This window comes from Rissa tridactyla, chromosome 7 (genome assembly GCF_028500815.1).
Source record: "Rissa tridactyla isolate bRisTri1 chromosome 7, bRisTri1.patW.cur.20221130, whole genome shotgun sequence".
Taxonomy (NCBI): domain Eukaryota; kingdom Metazoa; phylum Chordata; class Aves; order Charadriiformes; family Laridae; genus Rissa; species Rissa tridactyla.
In genome coordinates, this window is record NC_071472.1 from 34,161,040 (window position 1) to 34,180,669 (window position 19,630).

At 40.4% G+C, this 19,630-nt stretch overlaps 1 protein-coding gene and 1 long non-coding RNA gene across 8 annotated transcripts in view; one reads left to right on the top strand and one right to left on the bottom strand.

Moving 5' to 3' along the window:
* ANKRD44 (ankyrin repeat domain 44) overlaps nt 1–19,630 on the top strand; it is a 147,846-nt gene that overhangs the window by 112,178 nt on the left and 16,038 nt on the right. For 6 of the 7 annotated variants that reach the window (XM_054209508.1, XM_054209506.1, XM_054209507.1 and 3 more), the window contains exons 17-20: nt 12,353–12,424; nt 14,628–14,829; nt 18,316–18,394; nt 19,429–19,546. In XM_054209508.1, the coding sequence (XP_054065483.1) occupies nt 12,353–12,424; nt 14,628–14,829; nt 18,316–18,394; nt 19,429–19,546 (471 nt within the window). Of the gene's footprint in view, nt 1–6,506; nt 6,534–12,352; nt 12,425–14,627; nt 14,830–18,315; nt 18,395–19,428; nt 19,547–19,630 lie in introns of all 7 variants that reach the window. The other variant, XM_054209512.1, reaches the window with a different exon arrangement.
* On the bottom strand, nt 13,038–17,686 carry LOC128912854 (uncharacterized). The gene is made up of 3 exons (XR_008467778.1): nt 17,578–17,686; nt 15,496–15,582; nt 13,038–13,528 (listed from the first exon to the last, which is right to left on the bottom strand). It is a non-coding gene; the product is annotated as an uncharacterized LOC128912854 (long non-coding RNA).

A 19,630-nucleotide genomic window follows, 5' to 3' on the forward strand; every position in this document is an offset into this window, starting at 1 on the left:
TTAACTGAACTGCTTGATACACAGGGTGATCCAAAATTATTGTCACTTATAAATAAGCTTTAATTGCTTTAAAAAAAAATCAGATCAGAAAATTGGGGTACAGATATTCATGCTTTAGAACACTGTGTGCTGTTTAGTGTTTTATGTTGTTTGGTTCTTTCTTTCTTTGTTGAAGAGTCAAAGTACTTAATTATTGAAAGGGAGTTCTGCACGGCACACGCTGCACTGATGCCACATTTACCAGCACTGTCAGTTACTGCTGCAGGAGACGCACTGCAGCAGGCCTGCGCCAGGGCGCGACAGCTAGGAAACCGTGACATGTAATTACACCAGGGCAGCCCTGGGTCAGAAGTTCAGGTGGGATGTTAAGCCTTTTTAGCTCTCACCTGCAAGCATGTATATTTAGGACACTTAAAACATCACTGCTCCTTTACTGTTTGTGGCAGCGAGCTTGACCTTTCCTTGTTTAGAGCCTTTTCCTAGAGCTGATCTCTCGTGACTGCCCGTGGGGATGGAGGGGTCTTTTGCTGAGCCTGACACCCGTTTGGAACAAAAGCAAATGTTCTTGGTATTTGAAGGGTGTATATTTATAGTAGCCTCCTCTGTGCTGTGTACAAGCCTATGCTTGTACAGCCACAGCCATCTGTATTGCAACCTTACCCCTGTCTTATCACCACATTCTTGCATGACTTGCAGGAGCAGAGACCTCTATAAAAGAGTCTTCACTGGGCAATTTTCTTTCAGCCTTCGTATCATAGTCCCTGCGTGCCATGAGGCGTGGAGCAGGCACGGAGCAAGGTCTCCTCTCTTTTCTTTTGTTTGTTGCTATGCATGTTTTCTGGCAACATATCAGTTGCAGACAATGACCTGCTGTCGAGTCCTAGTGTTGCTTAGGCTTGCCAGACAAAAGGAAGAGCAGGGAATGCAGTGCATATCAGAGGTGTTGGGTTTTCTTTTTAATTTTGGAGGGTGAAACGCAAACTGTGGGCTAGAGACAGCTGTGCAGCAAGTGTTCTATATTTGGCCAGAGAAATTCAATGTTTTTCCATGTCAGTCTTCCCATATTTGTGACTATAGCTGCAGCATAGAAACCCAAGGTCAAGCATCATTTGCAGAGTTATAGTCATACAGCTGTTCTATGGACGCCAGTGAAAGAAGAAAACTCCTACAAGTTTTAACCTATTGCATGCAAAGGACCACTCTCGCGTGGTCGGGTGTCTGCCTGAAAGTTCTGTGGGGACTGAGATTTTGCCATTGATGTTCAGGGCTTGACAGGCATCTCATTTTCCCTCTGGAATACAAAAGTTAAATTTACCAGAAAGCGTATGTGCTCAATCAACAGTAGGACTGGACTCATCATCTTTGTACCCACTGTCAGAAGAAGGTGATTTTGTTTTGTTCACGTGAGCACCTGTCCCTTAGCTGGAATGAATGACTGAGGCTTGAGTGTAACAACTTTGTATTTCATAACAGTGATTACTTCATATAGGCATCGCCTTTTCACGGATTTTTTTTTGGAATTGCTTGGATTCAGGATGGCAAAAGAGCCGAGACCAAAGTCTTGAGCAGCTGAAAGGTAATCGTGTGGTGGGCATGAAATGGAAATAATCCTTGTGTTGGGTTTATTCACTTACTCCAACATGAGAGTCCCAGGTGTTAAGACAATCATTGATTCCCGTGCTTCATCTGATAAAGCAATGTTATCTGTAGGCATTGCTATCCTGAAATGCAATCAAATTGTTTTTGACAGAGTTATGGTTATTCATCGCTATTCAAAGGCTGCGTGTAAAAGCTGCAATAAGCATTCATCTGGCGCAGATGGAAAGGAACCTCGTTGCCTTGTGAGGCTGGCTGGTGGCTTGGTCACAGTTTGTTGTGCTCTCTGTGGCAGATGTATGACAAGGACTTCATCATGAACCATGATCTTTATTTCTGGCGGCTGTTAACCACAGTACATTGACTGCTCCAGTTACTCATAGTTGAATGAAACATCCAGTAAAGTTTAATTGCTTCTAGGCATGACTTATCTGGAGGCCCCTTCTTTTCCACATCGGAGAAAGAACAGTAAGTCATCAAGTTCAACAAGGCCAAGTGCAAGGTCCTGCACTTGGGTTGGGACAATCCTCATTATCAATACAGGCTGGGGCATGACGTGATAGAGAGCAGCCCTGCGGAAAAGTGCTTGTACTTGCGGGTACTGGTAGATGAAAAGCTGGATGTAAGCCAGCAATGCGTGCTTGCAGCCCAGAAGGCCAATCGCATCCTGGGCCGCATCAAAAGAAGAGTGGCCATCAGATCCAGAGAGTTGATTTTCCCCCTCTGCTCTGCTCTTGTGAGACCCCACCTGGAGGACTGTGTCCAGCTCTGGAGCCCTCAGCACAAGAAGGACATGGACCTGTTGGAGAGCGTCCAGAGGAGGGCCACAAAGATGATCCGAGGGCTGGAGCACCTCTGCTATGAAGACAGGCTGAGAGAGTTGGGGTTGTTCAGCCTGGAGAAGAGAAGGCTCCGGGGAAAACTTATAGCAGCCTTCCAGTACCTGAAGGGGGCCTCTAAGAAAGCTGGGGAGGGGCTGTTTGCAAGGGCACGTAGCGATAGGACGAGGGGCAATGGTTTTAAACTAAAGCAGGGTAGGTTTAGATCGGACATTAGGAAGAAGTTCTTTACTGTGAGGGTGGTGAGACACTGGAACAGGTTGCCCAGAGAGGTGGTGGAGGCCCCATCCCTGGAGACATTCAAGGCCAGGCTTGATGAGGCTCTGAGCGACCTGATCTAGTTAAAGATGTCCCTGCTTACTGCAGGGGGTTGGACCAGATGACCTTTAAAGGTCCCTTCCAACCCAACAGAGTCTATGATTCATCAAATGACATCATAGTCCTCAAGCTGCCTGTTTATCAGTTTTGAAAACTAAACCAATGGAGATCCAGAAAACTGGCAACACTCTTTGCCTTGTTCCTCTCTCCTGAGTCGCATTGGGCTCTCAGTTATGGTGTGGGAAACTGTCAATTCCAGTTGACGCTGCAGGTTGACTTGGTGGGTTAGTGTGTAGAGTAGATGCACGAGGACAGCTGGTTGTGTCTGAGGGGTACTTGGCTGGTTTTACTGCTGTATCTTGGAAATACATTTTTCTTGTTTTTCTTATCTTAGGTGCTAACGAAAAGGAAAATAAGATTCACAGTATTTTTAGTTGCTTTTACTCAAGCAAGAGTGGGAGCCCAGTAGCCCTAATTCCAATATAAATAGGTCTGTAGATAGGCAGGGAAACTTTTTTGTTTTGGCTTCATGCATGCAATAACAGAGATAAAGGGAAGTCTTTCTTAAGAAAGTGCTAACTTTGAAACAGTAATCTGTTTCACAGGAACTCTTGTCATGTCATAAAGAATACTCCTCCTAAAATATTTCCAATCCCTTCCATCCTGAAGAAGAGATTTTCAGGCAGGATTATTGAAATTAAAAAATAATTTTTCAGTGCCAAACTAATGGTTCTTTTACTATTTTATCCCTTGAGTAAATAGTTTATTATTGACAACTCACAGAGGAAAATTCCTAGGAATTATCTTCCCTAGAACAAGATGGTTCTTTATGGGCATAAAACTGTTAGAAAAAAGAGTTCAAATAAAATATGAATCTTTAATTCTGATCCAAACTAAGGCAAAGTGGGTGCATGAATGATCTTGAGTTTGAGTACAGTTTAGGAAAGGATGGGTTTTCTACGAAAGTATATTTTCATTTTTTGGCTTTTGTGTTTACTGTAAGCTCAATAGCTTGACTGGAATTTAGCTAAATTTCTTTGAGGAGGGGAGACCTATTAGGAGAAATAAGGATTGAAAGTGAAAAGGTCGTGTCCTTTGACCCAAACAAATAAAGTTTGTGTTTGTGTGTTCAACCACAGAGCTCAATGACAGAAGCTTTTTTTCCTGGAGTACCTTTAGGTTGTCTGGGATATTAGTGGGGTGGTTGCCCTGCAGTGAATGACGTCATGTTGCTAAAAAGAGAAGAGTGGAAGCAGATTCTTGAATTCTTTCTCCATCTGTAAGGAGCCATTCATAAAGGCTGAGTGGTGGGCATGTGTGGTCCCAGGCAACCGAAGCTCCCATCTGCTTTCCTTCTTCTAAAAATAACCTCATGTTTGTTTAGACTGTGGCTGCCTTCTTTGGTGTTTGGTAGCCGGGGATATTGGTCACGATCAGTAGCTGGTATTTTAGAGCTGATCACATCACCAAACCGCTTTGAAAAAAAGAAGAATATGGTGCTTTTTTTCATTGAAATGATCTCTTAACATAAAATTCTTGTTGGTGTGAAAAGAGTGAACTTTACAGTGTAATTTCACATTAAAATTCTATCTGGAGAGCCAGTCAAGGACTTGGTGCTGGTAAAAATAGGCCTCTGTGCGGTGTTAGGGCAAACAGAATTAAATGCCTGTCTCCTGTAGTGAAATCTCTTCTCAGACTGTAAGAATTGATGGTTATTTTTTCTTCTCATCTGCTCTTCTCTTTATTCTGTCAGCAAATGAAATTCACTCTTTGGCTAATAGAAATTGAATCGGCACTGGCGCTAATTCATTTGAGGATGGTTGGAGAGCATGGTTTAACCAAAAACCGTGTCCAAAAGAAAAGGCGAACCTCAGCCCGCCCGCCCCAGCAAGGGGACCTGCGCAGCGGAGTGTGTCAGGCAAAAAGGGCAGGGGCAGATTTCTCACTAGCCACCTTGGCTGTGCCGCGAAAGGAGAGGCTGGGGATCAAGAGAAGGAAAACACCTTTTATTAGACCTGCTGTTACCACTGGAAAATAGTTAAGGCGTGCCTTCAAACACCTGGTTCCTTTACCTGTGGAGAAGTTGAAATCACAGACCCTATAAATCTTTGATGTGGCTGCTGCTAATTCTATATGTCTCTTATCAACAAGAATTTGTTCATTCATCCATCTGAGAGCAGGACACTGGTAATTAGTGACAAATGAATCACAAGTGTGGTTGAGATAGGTGTTAAAAAGCCTTTTGCCACAAGGGGATCTGGCTCAGATGCTTGTCCAGCAGCAGTCCCTGGGCCACCTCCTGGCCTGAATCTCTTCATTTAGTGGACAGTTCTGGGTTTTCTCCTTTGTGAATGCCTGTCCATCTCTGTCACCAACACCCTGTTTCTTAAAGGCAGTGTTTTTTCGGAAACCAGTGATGATAGGTTTTTGTGTGGTGAATAACTTCATAGCAATGAGAGCTTTTCCCATGTGGAAGCCCCTTTATTAGTGGAGGAAGCTCAAAGTCATTAACTCAAGTGGCTCTAAAAAGGAGAACAACTTAGGAACTTAATGCTTGAAAATAACTTTAATAAACCTAATTTGCCTGTCATTCCTAGTCTCCCCCATATACTGGTAGATTGATTCAATTACTTAAGTTATGATGTCAGCATTGCTGCGATATGTACCCCCTGGTTAAATGAGCAATAGGAGCCTATATATGCTAGATATGCCAGTATGTTTTGGCTTGGATTTTATGTTTTGGAAACTAGATAATTTTGGTCCTAAAAACGTTTTCTAGAAAGCTAATGCTGCTTGTGGGCTCCATGAGTGCGGGAATTTACCATTTTCTTTGGCACCTTGCTGGCACTTTGGCTTGTAGGGCAGGAGTAGTGCCTGGCGTCTCTGAAGTTTATCTTCTGTCTCTCTGACAGATTTTGTCTTTTTTTAGTTTATATCTTTATTTTCCTGGGGTGGAGACGCAAGGCACTTTCATCTGCTGTCTCCTGATAGAGAACAGGCCATTGCAGAACGGCAGGAGACATTTTTCCTTCAGTTTGGAAAGAGGTCGTGGACTTCTGCTGTTGCCTAAATACCTGTCTGTGAGTGTGTATCTCTGTGTGTGGTGTTTAAACGTAAATGTGTGAGGAATATCTTCCTCCTGCAGATCTACTGAATCCAATGAAAAGGGCATTTGATCATGGCATATGGCGTTGCATTAGACCATATAGCTCAGAAAGAGCTGTGGGCGCTGGGATGTTGGGGGCGTAATCAGGCTTATTTATACAAGGCAAGATGTTTGCCTGCGTGAGCAGACTTTCTAAAAGAAACTATCACTGGTTTATTGTTTTTTTGTAGGCTTACAAAGCAACCTAACGCCATTAGGCAAAGTGCCCCCCAGTGTGTGTGTTTTGTATCTGTATATCTGTGTTTTGTCAGTTGAGTAGACTGATCTTAAACGCTCTCATTGAACATTATTTTCCTCTTTGCCCTCCTCCCTTATGAACTAATGCAACTGGTATCTGTTCACAGTGGCCGCCTGAGGGCAGGCAGTAGTCCGGGTGCTTCAGGAGTATTTCATCCATAGGCAGACAGTGTAGAGATGGGTGCAGGCAGCATCAGGGCTTGGTTTATGCTGCCGCTCACGCACTGCTGGCAATGCAGTTTATTCTACAGGAAAAACAAAGCGAAACAAAACCCCAAGAAACACTTGCAGACTACCATTATACTTGAGTAATTATGTCTTTCATTATTCTAATTGACATTTTTAATTAGATTGGAAGCAAAACTCCATTGGATATAGTGAGTAAATGAAAAACGATTGCATGTTGTGTATTTTCATTTTTATTTAAACTTCCTAGTATTTTGCAAATCCTTGTATCCACTCTGATAGAGCCTGAAGAAGAAGAGTCACAACTCATAACTAGCATGCCGTGTACTTCAAGCAACTGCATGTCTGCTGCTTTCGTTTCCATTGGATTTCCTTCTTGCTGTTGCTCACAGGCTCAAGCTTTGCTAGAAAGTCTGTTGCTTTTCCTCAGTCAGTGTTAGGAGCAAGTGCACGTACCTGACTGGCATGGCACTTTTCTGGATGTTAAAGTAACTGTGCATTTGGTGATGTGAAATAGAACCAACACCTGCCTGTTTTCTGGAAGCTTGTGGCCAATTCCAAAGTGGTTCAGAGAAGAAATGTAAATTACGTGTCTTCAAGTGAGTCTGAATTTTAAAAGCACTCGTGTGTATTTCACAGTAGAGGCACAAATGAGAGGAGAGTAGTAAAAATACCATTGAAATGCACATTTTTTAAATTGACTGTCACGCTATTTCACCAGACTCAATTTTTCTAGCTGAAGAGGAAATTTTTTACGGATAATAATTTCTCTAAATAAAACCCTTACTATACCTTTTACGTAAGCGTATGAAATTTTGCAAAACTTCCACTGGGTAAGAAGGTCCTTAAACCGAAGTATGAGGCTTCACAGAACCTCTGAGGTAGAATTTTTGTCCAGAAAGAAACATGATATATGTGATTCGAGTGTGAAAGTTCCAGGTTCAAATCTCTGCCCTGACTGACAAAGAAATTGAAGTTCTATATCCTGGGAAGTCACCAATGTATTATGCTGGCTGGTACTGGGTAGGATCTCTCGCTCTCATTTGGAGCTGTCTGGCGTCGTATAAATACTCATTGGGTGAGAATCTCCTATATAACCCACGGAGTATGGCACTCCTAGGGCTTAATATGAAACAATTTTGTATGAAGTGGAAGAGCTCCAGGAGAAGATTAGTGTCCCACGTGAGAGCAGACAGTGGCCTGGAGGTCTGCTTGAATTTTGAGATTTAGATATGTATAAATACTTCAATATTGTTCTCCTATGTGTCAGGTAAGTGTTTTGTTTGCATGGTGGTGACTGTTCTGGTAGGGTATTGGATATTTGAACTTTGTAGTGGAAGAGTTGCATGGAACTACTAATAAATTTCTCCAGACTCAGTCTACCTAAGCTCTTGCAAAACTTCTTGCTTATGTTATTTTAACTTCACCCATAATCTATGCACATGAGTGAAACTGATGTAAACACTGATTAATTTTATTTTTAAAGCCTGATTTTAGGAAAACATATCAGACACTGGGTTAAGGACATATATTGGTTTTAACCTGATCAAATTAAAATAATTTGATCATTTCTGTTTACAAATACGGTACGAGCTTATAGGCTTGCTTGTCCCCCCTGAGGATGTGTTTGTACCACTTCACCTTTGAATTACTCAATCAAGGATAATTCTGAGATTTAAAAATGTGCTTCCCTGGTATAAAGTAGTACAGAGGTTAATTCTATTACTTTTTTCTCTCTCATCTGAAACAACTGATAAGACTCTTCAGTCTTGTGCTTGCTACTTACTGTGGAAAAGCCTTTATTTAAAAGAAGCTGCTGATGGTCTGTTTTCCCCATTAGAGACAATTATCTATTGCAATTTATCAGGAAAGATGAGATTCAAAGTGACATCCTAGCCGATATATTTTTATCGGGTCTGAAAGTGACATTAAAAATTGTTAGTAATTGCCACTTCTGAATGACCTTGTAAGTGATAAGCTACATTGCTATGTAATTATTGCAGAAGAGCAATGTTCAACTATTTCTTTTGTCTTAATTGTCTTTTGATCTTCTCTTCATGTGTGTGAAGGTGCTGAATGCAGTTTGCTTAATAACCTTTCAGACTAAAGGCCATTTATAGATCATACACATGAAATCTGATGTTTTGCTATTTTACGATTAGTATTAATAGCACCAAACTGGAAAAGTTCATTAACAGGAAGTATGCGTGTTGGAATGTAGAAGTTGCCTGACTCACTAAAATAGTAAAACTCTTGAAGAAAAGTCACTTTAACTTTAGTGGTAGTTAGATGAAACCTGTGGCATAACTACTAACAGTGCATTTCACCTCAGGCTGTGCCTGGAGGGGTGGGTGCCTGATGGCTTGTACAGAATCATTCACTCTGTTCTCTTTTCGGATTTGAGATAGCACCCATCGTTACAGTGTCGATGGTTTGAAGTTCCTTCTGACATCTTCCTTTTAAAAGCCTAGCTTAAACCTTTTATGTATGGTGAAAGTATTATCTCCTTTTCTGACTAATGGTAATTTGAAATTACTGAGATGCTCCATGAAGCTTCTTTCTTTTTTTTTTTTTTTTTTTTTTTTTTTTTTTTTTTTTAAGCCAGGGCTGAATTTTAAAATCTATTATAGTCTATAAGGACAACCATGTAAAGTATCCTGACTCATTAACTGGCATATCTGAGTCAAAAAAAAAAAAGGAGGGGGGACCCCCCTGCCCCCACCATATCCTGCCATATAATCCTTTATTATAACCACAGAATAAAATCAAGCAGTAAATCCTCTTATGCCTGTAAATACCCTTACTGTACAAATAAAATAACCTTGTGAGAACTGTAAAAGTTATTAATCTTCATACAGAGCTGGGAGAGACAAGACAGTTTATACTAACAGCCTTGTAGTGTTATTAGTTTGTAACAATAGAACTGAATAATTGACATGTTTTACCTTACTTTGTCTGCATCTCACTCCCAAAGCATTCAAGTTCCTGTTTCTGAGTGTGAAGAAGACTTTACAAAATAATTACATACAGTATTAAATAGTGCTGTTCTGGGAAGTGAAGGGGTCATGCTGGGAATTTCCAAGAGGCAGAAAGATAATTAGGGTATCCTCACCTTTTAAAAGGTTGTAACCTAACCGGAGAGAAGAGTGGCCACCGATTTCCCTTGCAGTGTCTCTGCACAATTCTGGCAGCCGCTTCAAATCGGTGGGCAATTGATACATAGAAATGTAATCAGCTAAAGGATAATTTCAGTGGCACAAGAAATTAGAAATGAGAGATGCTGGGACGTTCTCCAGTCAGCCACCAGTAGCCGTAAACCGTTAGCAATTCATGCCTATTTGTCTGTCTGCAGTGAAAGGCACTGGGCAGCTTCTAGCAGGCAGGTACGTACCGCAGCACAGCAGCCACGTGTGGATTGCTCTGCAGGATCTATGGATTTAAGCTTCCATGGCGGTCAGGGCACATGGCTTTGAGCGATAAATTCACCTTTTTTAAAAACAGATGCAACTGTGGGTAGCTTCTTACATGTATACTCTAAGATGGAAGCATTATGGAGCTAGAGCCCCCCAAGGACACACTGTTTTATGCGTTCTTATAACAAGTATATGTAATTTGCTATAAATGCATTTTTAGAATCATCGAAACACTGGTGAAACTGGAGAATTTGCTTGGTAACTTGGATGTGGTACTTTGAGCATGATGTTTATCCTTCAGATGACTTAATTTTAACTGTTATAAAGCAGTGCTTGACAAAGTATACTAAAAAAAATATTAGTTCTTGTGTCTTTAATCTTCTTGCACTCCTTTATAATTTCTCTTCTCGTGCTGTCTGGCTATGTATCTGAGAGCTACCAGGTTTACCATCAAATTCTTGTTTACGCTTGACTTTATGATGGAGACATTCAGCCGCATAAGTAATAAGCTCATTAAGCCTAGTCTGCATCAGCCTAAACCGCTTTAACTCTAAGCCGTGGAGATGCCTTTTGTGAGGGGCTCTGCAATCCCACAATTTGTTCCTTTAGAGCCTTAATTTTGTCAATTTTCTGTGTGGTTTTTTTCATCTACCCAAAAGGCAATTATCAGCCTTGTTCCAGGAGACTTTTGGAGCCTTCCAACGGGTTAAGGAAAGTATTTCTAAGTTAAGATTTTGATCCTGGAATTTCAACAGATGATGATAAATGTAATTAAAAGTGATTAAATTAGTCTGCTGTGCTGGCCTTATGGACTCAGAATAAAGGCCAGTATTAGGCAGGCAGAGGAAGAAGCTTAGTGCTTGAGTTTGTTTGGTGGGGTTTTTTTAGTTAGTTTACTCACTAGGGAAAATCAGAATGTATTCATGTGTTCAGAGCTGGCTACTGCTTCATCCTGTTTATAGCTATCTTATAAAAGAGAAGAACAGTATTTTAAACTGGAGGTGGCTCCACAGGGTAAGACCAAATGTGTTTCCTAACCCTGCCCCAGACCTACTGAAAAACTGGTGTGGGACTTGATCTTTTTTTTTTTTTTTTTTTTTTTTTTGTCCTTAGCTGCAGGGATGTGTTAAAATCTGTATTACCTGTTAATACACACACCCACTTGCTTATGAGCGGTATTTGCGTCAACACACATTTTTTTTCCCAGTCCTGACATTTCACTAGGCACAGAATATACAAATAAACAAAATTATTGCTTGATTTTCTAGCTCTTCCATAGGATTCAGATTAGTGTCCTTGTAATAAGAGCTTAGTGACACCTTACGCATTATTAATACTAGCTTGTATTTTGGTTTGATATTTCTATAAATTTGTCCTTGATGTAGGTCTAGTAAAGATTTGTTACACCAGAAGTTGAGGCATACATCAGAGTTTAGGATATGCCATCATCTTGCAGTGTAGGCAGGTAAATTCTATCCTACCACAGGCTTTCACTGGCCTCTTTGGAGAGTATTCCATGTTGTCATACCCTAGAATTGTCCGGATTGTCACAAAAACTCGCTTTCTTCTTTTTCTCTTGCAGTCTTTTAGTTAATTCCTTACTCTGTCAAAAAAAACCTCAAAAATCCATGTGAAAAATTGACTTGTAACCTTAGAAATATTACAAGTCTGTTGCAGTTACTTGTCATGCTTTTCTTTCCTTTTTACAATCTCCTATTACTAATTTTCTGTAAAATGCTAATTCCCAGTCACAAAGGTATTTGGAGACTAATTCTTTGAGTAGCTATTAAGTAAGAGGCCATGCACATCAGCAATGCTGCTCCACAAATGTTGAATTCTCAATATTGTTGTCAATACTGTGTATGATTTTCTTTTCAGCCTCAGTTGGATAAGTTGTCAGGGTTTATGTGCTGTTGTGGCACGGTGCTAATCCGTATAGTTTCCTCCTTCTAGATGGACAGAAACACCCTGTTTGATAAGCCTTTAAATGTGTTAGGATCCCTTAAAATCAAGAGGATCATATAAAAGTGCAATGCACATTAGCTCCAGGATGTGTTGCGTTTCAGAAGACTGTCATTATAGGAGCAGGTTCTACTTTGATAAATTATAAAAACAACTGTGAATGATTCACAGGTCAGTTATAATTATTCCCAGTGCTAATTATGTGTCAGAATTATCTGAAATGCTGTATCAGACATGGCTTGCGTATGCATTACCTGTGTAATCATGAAACTGCGCTTTCTCCAAAGTAAACTTACTGAGGGCTCTATTCTACAAATCCTGCCTTTTGAGATCTCCTCACCCATGCAGGCCCTACGATTTCAGGGAAACTAATTAATCAGGTTAAGGATGTTCATGACTAGCTTTTAAACTACTTTTATAACTTTACTCAGGGGGGAAAGACTTGAAAATACCTTACAGAAAAGGTTGTGAAATATTTATTCCTCACAGTCCTTCAGTACCCACTGTGGACACCTGAGGACAAAACAAATCTTTGTCTGCTGATTTATAGTCCATGAGAATTTCTGCTGTCTCATGCAAAGATGTTTTAAGACTGTCTTGGTTTTTGGTTTTGTTTTTTTTTTTTTCATTTTCAGCTTCTGGAAAAAACCAACAATATGTTTGAGGAATCTGATTCTGCAGCCACGAAAAGTCCTTTGCATTTAGCTGTAAGTACGAGACGTGTAAAGTGTTTGATCATTATCTCTTAGAATAATTCCTTAATCTCTTCTTTGAAGCAGGTTTAATCATAGACTTGTTTTGAAAAAGTTGGGAAGGGATGTAGGCCTAGATGTAACAAAAACAGGTTCTGGGCTGGAATCGTTAATTAAGTTTTTGGCAGCTGAAGCTCTTGGTTCTTATTGACTCTAACACTCAGGTAAGAAACAGACATAGACACTGAAGTGAAATTAAATGGAAAGTTGCAGCCTCTGTTTATAACTAGTTTATAAATTTGGGGCTAGAGCTTGAGCCTATGGCTTTGATCATGGAATGGGATGCTCTGATGTTCTGGAGATGTGCAGAGTGCAAAAAACTACCTGGTACACAGCAAGGCGTGGGAAAGCATGCTTAAACCCCAGCAGTGCCCTGGGATCATGCCATCGAAACTATGCTCTCAAGAGGAGATCCAACACATGTGACCTCAGAGATCACAATACCTACCTTTTCCCAAGAACTCAAGATTCATGATCTCTCTTCCCAGTTTTCTTGTGCAGAATCACAGAACAGTTGATGGAGATCAGCTAGTCCCACTTCTGTGCTAAAAGCTAGAGCAGGTTTTCTCAAGGCTGTGCCCCATCACATTTTGAATATCTCCAAGCATGGAGAGTTCACAGCCTCCAGGCAATCTATTCCAGTATCTGACCACCATCACAGTAATAATATTGTGGGGTTTTGTAGTTTATTTTTGCATTAAATGGAATTTCCTATGTTTAAATTTGCCTTTTGTCTTGTCACTGGGCATCCCTGAGAAGAGTCCGTCTCTGTATTCTTTGCTCCACCATCAGGTGTTTATACACATTGGTGGGACGCCCTTAAGCATTCTCTTTTTGAAGCTGAACAGTCCCACACCTCTTGGTCTCTCCTCATACGTCTTTCACAGGCTGGCTCTTCACTGAATATCCAGCCTCACCGTGAAGCTGCCCTCTTCTTGAAAGGGAAGCAACTTGCTTACTCAAAGACAGGGGCGAGTTTTAGTTCTGTAGCAATCATATCTCTGTTTCTCAGTCAGCCAGAACAGCTCTGACCTGACCTTTGAATTATCCATGCGTAATCTGAGGGAACAAGAGCCAAAACAGTTGGGTTAAAAGACTGAGTTTGTCACCAAACACTTCTCCCTGTCTTTTTTTCTGCAATTTGAAGACTGCAGGAAAGAGAGTGTCACTCCCAAGCCCCAAAAGGAGTTACAATCTACACTATCACCAACACAAATTCCTGTGCTGGGAAGGGACTTGCCCTGCAGCTGGTCAGACACCAAACTCATTTCCTCGCCAGTCCCTCTTGGGCAGAATCCTTCACCTTGAAATTCAGTGCCTCTTTGGTTCCTTCATGTTTGTGTTTCTCTTCTGTTTTCATTAATTGCTTCAACTCTGGTAATACTAATTACATGTTCATGTATAAATAAAAAGGATGTTCTTTGGGAGTCTAACAGTAAGGAGAGGAGGGCAGTCCCTGCAAAGCTGAATTAAATGTTTCCAGTTTCTGGGGCTATCCAATGGGTTTTTGCAATGTCCCCTGTGTTTGTGCTGTTGGCCCAAATGTGGCTGTAGGTCTGGAAGTGCATCTACTTGTCCACTGTAGTTATTCTACCCAAATGATCCTACTGGCAGGAATACTCCATGAAGAGTCAGCTATAAACAGCAGGTCAACTTTGTGTTTGTATTTGCACAAAAATCTGTTTTGAGAACTGCTTTCTTTTAGTTGGAGACCAGCAGATATGTTGAATTTAGCACCCAGTTAGGTGATAATCCATGAGACCTCTGACCAGCATCGCTCTAGTGAATCTAGTTTTTGAAGCAAACATTTCCCTGAAAGATACTGTAGAAAGTGAAAAATGAATTGTTGATTCACCTGTGCCGAATTGTCAAATTATTGCCTGAAATTCCTCCCCTTGTGCTGTTTTGGAAGGTTAGAGCAAATTAACAGTCATAATTTTCTGTCCCTAACCACTAGGATTTTTTTAGTTTCTTGGCTACAGTGTAATTTGAGAAAATCCTTTCAGGCTGAAGAGAGAGTCATAAGGAATCAAGAAAATTGTGTCATTTCTATTGTGTTTAGGAGACTGTGACAATGATGGATTTTATTCCTGTTTTACATGAAGGTTTTTGAAAGAAGAGAGTTGTGTTCTTTACATGACACATTTCATATTTCTAGGCCTATAACGGTCACCATCAAGCATTGGAGGTACTTCTCCAGTCTCTGGTAGATCTGGATATTAAGGATGAGAAAGGACGCACTGCTTTGGACCTGGCTGCATTTAAAGGACATGCAGAGTGCGTGGAAGCTCTCATCAGCCAGGGCGCTTCTGTCACTGTAAAAGACAATGTCACCAAAAGGACTCCCCTCCATGCTTCAGGTGAGTGTGTGCTTATGTTATGCTTGTGATCTAAACTTTACATGACAGAAGCAGTTACCTTTTACCTCCCTACTATCCCTATGCATGTTTTTTCTAAATGGAAGAAGGAGATTTCTGACATGTGCTGAGGACTGCTGCTTGTTTGCTCAGCTCCCATGGTTAACTCTTATCTTTCATTTCCTTGGTCTTTTTTCCTCTGTCCCTGTGATTCAGTCCTCTCTCACACAGAGTCCCATATTTTCCCACACCACTACTGCTCTGCCCTTACCTGCTTGCCTCTACTTTACCGTACCTCTCTATTACCACCTACTCTTTAAGATGTGGGATGTTTCCCCTATGACAATGGTTCCTTGGCCAAAAAAATCATGGGAAGAGAGAACACTTGCCTCACTGCTTCTCCTAAGGAAGAAAGGTTGAAAATACAGGTAGGTTCTCATTGGTGATGAAATTATCCTGGTGTTCAAAACTTTCAACCTTCTGCAGGGGCAACACTACAGAAATTCACCCCTTTTCAGACATTATCCTCCTCCAGAGCTAGCTGGTAAACTTGCTGTTGTTGTGAGTCTGCTCCATTCCTCATGAGTTGAGTGTTAATTATGCAACGTGCATAATTAACTGGAAAATGTAGAATTTGCCGTTTATTTAAATGTTATTATTTAAATGTACCTGTGAGATAAATACGCAGAGGTGCCAAAGGGAACGTTTCTCTTCTGGCTGTTTATTGAGGGGCTCAGTACAGCATAGCAGTGACCTCTAGTGGGAAGTAAAATTAATACTTCGTTATTTTCAGAGCCAGACTTGATTGTCTTTCTGTTTATCTTTTAATCTTGCTTAGATTAAAATGCATACACATCCTCTAATACCACTTTGCTCTGTGTGTGTGATCATACAAGTGCAGCGTGGAAGCATGAGGTTAATGTCTGCAGTACTGAAGAAAATGCGCGTACTAAATCTTCACAGCATACTAAGAAATGCTTTCTGCCTTCTGAAATGTCACATCAGAACTGAGTACATTACTCCCTGCAGTAAAGTAATGGAGGGGCTTTTTAGTTGTTTTTGATAAAACCACAAAACAGTAAATCCAGCCAATGCTCACTTTGTTAAAACTGTTGATTTAATTAATTTAAAGCAAGATCTGTGCCACTACAAAACTGGAGCTGTGTTGGTCAAGAGCTTTCCTATAGTCACTTCAAACGTAGCTTGGACTCTGATGATGAACAGGGTGTGACTTATTGCTGTGGTGAAGATGTACCAGCCTGATTTTGCATTTATTGAAGAATTTGGATATAGTGACATAGGTTTCTTGTTGTCACAGCTGAATTGTAAGGCTTCTGCAGCACTGAGAAAAGTAAATGGTAACAAAGCCGTGTTTTTCTTAGCAACTCTTGACTTAAAATATGGATTTTATTTTTTTTTAATAGATCTGTAGACTATAATTGATTATATTTGTTAAATAGAAGGTGTTACTTTTAATAGGCAGAATTATTACCTTCATACAAATTCTGATTGTGGGGGTTTTTCCTCTTCAAGTTTCTTTTTCAATTGCCCCCATTACTGTAGCATGAGCGCCTTCCATGTAAAACCAGTAGGAAGGTTCATTGTAGACTTTTCTGATCTTTTTCTGTGGAGATTAGCTCTGGAGTAAAGCTTATATCCTCGACTATTATAAAAAGCCACTTGCAATCTGAGGATTTTTATTATCCTGTTTCATAACAATACATTTTGTTTAGGAGTGTTTTAGCAAAGAATGATGCCACCTATCGGAAACTCTGCGTGCTGCCACTGCAGCATTCAGCAGTTTTTATTTGCAATGCAAGTCTAAGAGGTAAACTGGCATATTTTGAGAAATCAAACAGAATTCTTGCTGAATTAATCCCTTGAGTGACAGTGCGCATTTGCACACACAAGAATGAGTACTTGCATGTGCAGTACCGTGCACTCGAAAGAAGAATGCATGTGTGCCCATCCCCTTAAACGTGTTTGCCTTCATTCCTTCTAATTACACAAGCACAAGTGCTGAGCAGGACAGTTAAGGAGACCTGAAGTGGATTACGGGATTCTGCAGAGCTCCATTCAGTAAAGGAATTTGTAACTTTAGTAGAGAAATCACCTAATGAAGTATTTCTTTTTTCTGTCTGACCTCCTCAGAGAATAGACTTTCTCTGACCTCATAATATGGAGAATTTCCTTAGCTTAAATTGTATGTTCCCTGTGTGCTTTTATTACCACCAGCCTTTCCTCTGGCTAGCTTGGGGAATCCATCGCAAACGTTCCCCCAGTGTTAGTGTTGTAGCTCTGTTGGCAAAACTGATGTTCCCTGCAGGGTCTGTAATGCTTGGCAGTCGCTGGGTCAGCTCCTAAGAGTTTTCGGGAGTATCTGTTCTAAAACACATTTACCAAAAGCCTTTTCAGACATTGGTGTGAACAAGTTATGATTCCTCTTCCTCCTGCTGGGAGAAAGAACAGATCTTCCCCCCTCCAAGCCAGTGACTCATCAGCCCTGCAGAACTGTTTACATGTTATGTATATGGCATTACTTAGTGGTAAATAACTAAAAATGTCTTTTATTTTTCTGGGTAGAGCAACTAAGATTATTTTTGGATGAACGATTTAAATGTGATGATGTGGGCCCGTTTCTCTGCCAGAATGATGTGACATAGGTGGTGTCCAAGGGTTTTGCCTCAGCCCACAGGGTGTAGGCAGTGTGAACGCATGACTTGCTGTAATAAGAACAGCATCTATACCTACCGAGTACAGGAATTATTGTTTTTCAGAGAAGAAAATACTGTCCTCTTCATCCCATGAAAGGCTGAAGCCTTTAAGCCAGCTGACACATAGATGGGTTTCCAGTGTCCTGCAAAATGTAGTAACTCAGAGCGGTTTTCCAACAGCAATGGGTTACATTTTAAAAAGCAAACCCTGTTTTTGAGAAGTAGCCGTGGCTTCCAATAATGTTAAATGAGAAAAGATGGGAAAACCCAAAGGGAATTTTAGTCTCTGGTGTTACGTGCCGTTACGAATATGACATTTGTATCATTGGTCATTCTTTGCAAATGCTTCTTTTTTCATAGCAGCACTGAAGAACTTGCTTGTAGAGCGCACACAGAATTAAGGAGCCCTGCCGACATACTTCCTCCTGCCTTCTAAGTCTGATCGCAGAAAGCCTTTCTGCCTGCTCGGTCTGAGGGAATTTGAAATGCTGTCTGGGTTAGCAGAAATCTTCTCAGTAGTGAAAATCATGATTTCTGTTTTACTCATTTGGGATTTTTGTATGTAAGAGAACTAATCCTTGTCTTACTGAGGTCAGGGAAAAAGCAGCTCACCATTTCATCGGCACAAGTTAAATCAAAATTGTGGGAATAATAATTTCTTATACGATGGAATATTTTCATTGTTTATAAGGAAATTTCTTATCCATAAGCATTCCAATGGCAAAGTATCTGAAATTAAACATATTTTAATTAAACATACTTTTTTTCTTTATAGTCATTAATGGCCATACACCTTGTTTACGGTTGTTGCTAGAAGTTGCAGACAACCCTGATGTGACAGACGCCAAAGGACAGTAAGTTTTCTTTGTGATGGGCTTTTTTCAGCTCCGTGATTCAAATAGCATCTCGGATTTCTCACAATTTATTTGAAATACTGTATTTCCTGCACTACTCCTTACAGAATCTGGCAGAGATTACAAAGTACCTATTCAGTTGATCTAAGCCACGAGGAAAGGATTATTCATTAATCTTAGCCTCTGCTTCGTACTTTAAACAATTCCTCATAGATGCTGAGGGCCAGATTCAATAAAAAATAACAAGCGCCTGAGATGTTTCTATAGAGAGTCTTTTTCTTTCTAAAACATTGCTATTTCAGGGTTTACTTGGTATATTAGGATGGTGCAGTGGGACAGAATGTTTATTTGAGGTGACACATGCATCCGAGCTGTTCCTACAAAAATTTTACTTCTCATTAAATGACAGTTATAGAGGGAGAATAAAGTACATCTTTAAAGCAAAAACGTGAATGGTTAAAAAAACTCATTTGGGGTGCCTGGAACATATCTGACTGTACATATAATTTTAACTGGCATTAGTCTTGTATAAAAATAGGAGGAGAACAGATCTTTTTCAGAAAAAATGGAAGATAAGTTAGTCCAAATTTTGGCTTGAACAGTTTCCTCATGTCCCTTCATCCCCTTTAAGCAATTGCGCAGCATTTGCAAAAGAAATGCTTTGGGTGGTTGTCATCTTGGTAACTAGCAGGGACGTTCATTCACAACGCTTGGGTATTCTAAAGCTCACGTGTCGCTGGAGGTGACAATAATTGTAGGTTATTAAGGGAACAGATTGTCTTGAATGATGTTGCTCCGTAAACTGCTTACAAATGGGTTTGTTTCTATTTTAGTCATGGTAGTTGTTTGTTAAACGTTCATACAAAAGGTCATAAAACTTGGGTGTTTTATAGATGAGTATGGTGAAAGAAACAGGCTTGTGGGCAGGAATGGGGAGAAATGCAGGGCTTCCTGATTTCTCTATTCTGTAAGTCGGCAGTGGCAAGTAGTATGTCATTTTATAGCTGTGACTGGTTTGTTTTTGCTTTTTCTAGAACCCCACTAATGCTTGCAGTGGCATATGGGCACATTGATGCTGTTTCTTTATTACTTGAAAAAGAAGCATCTGTAGATGCAGCTGATCTCCTGGGATGCACAGCTTTACATCGAGGGGTGACTTAATTTTTACAATTCTTAATTATTTGTTTTACTGTGACTACAATTCATGTATAAATACAGGGATGCTGAATGTAGGGA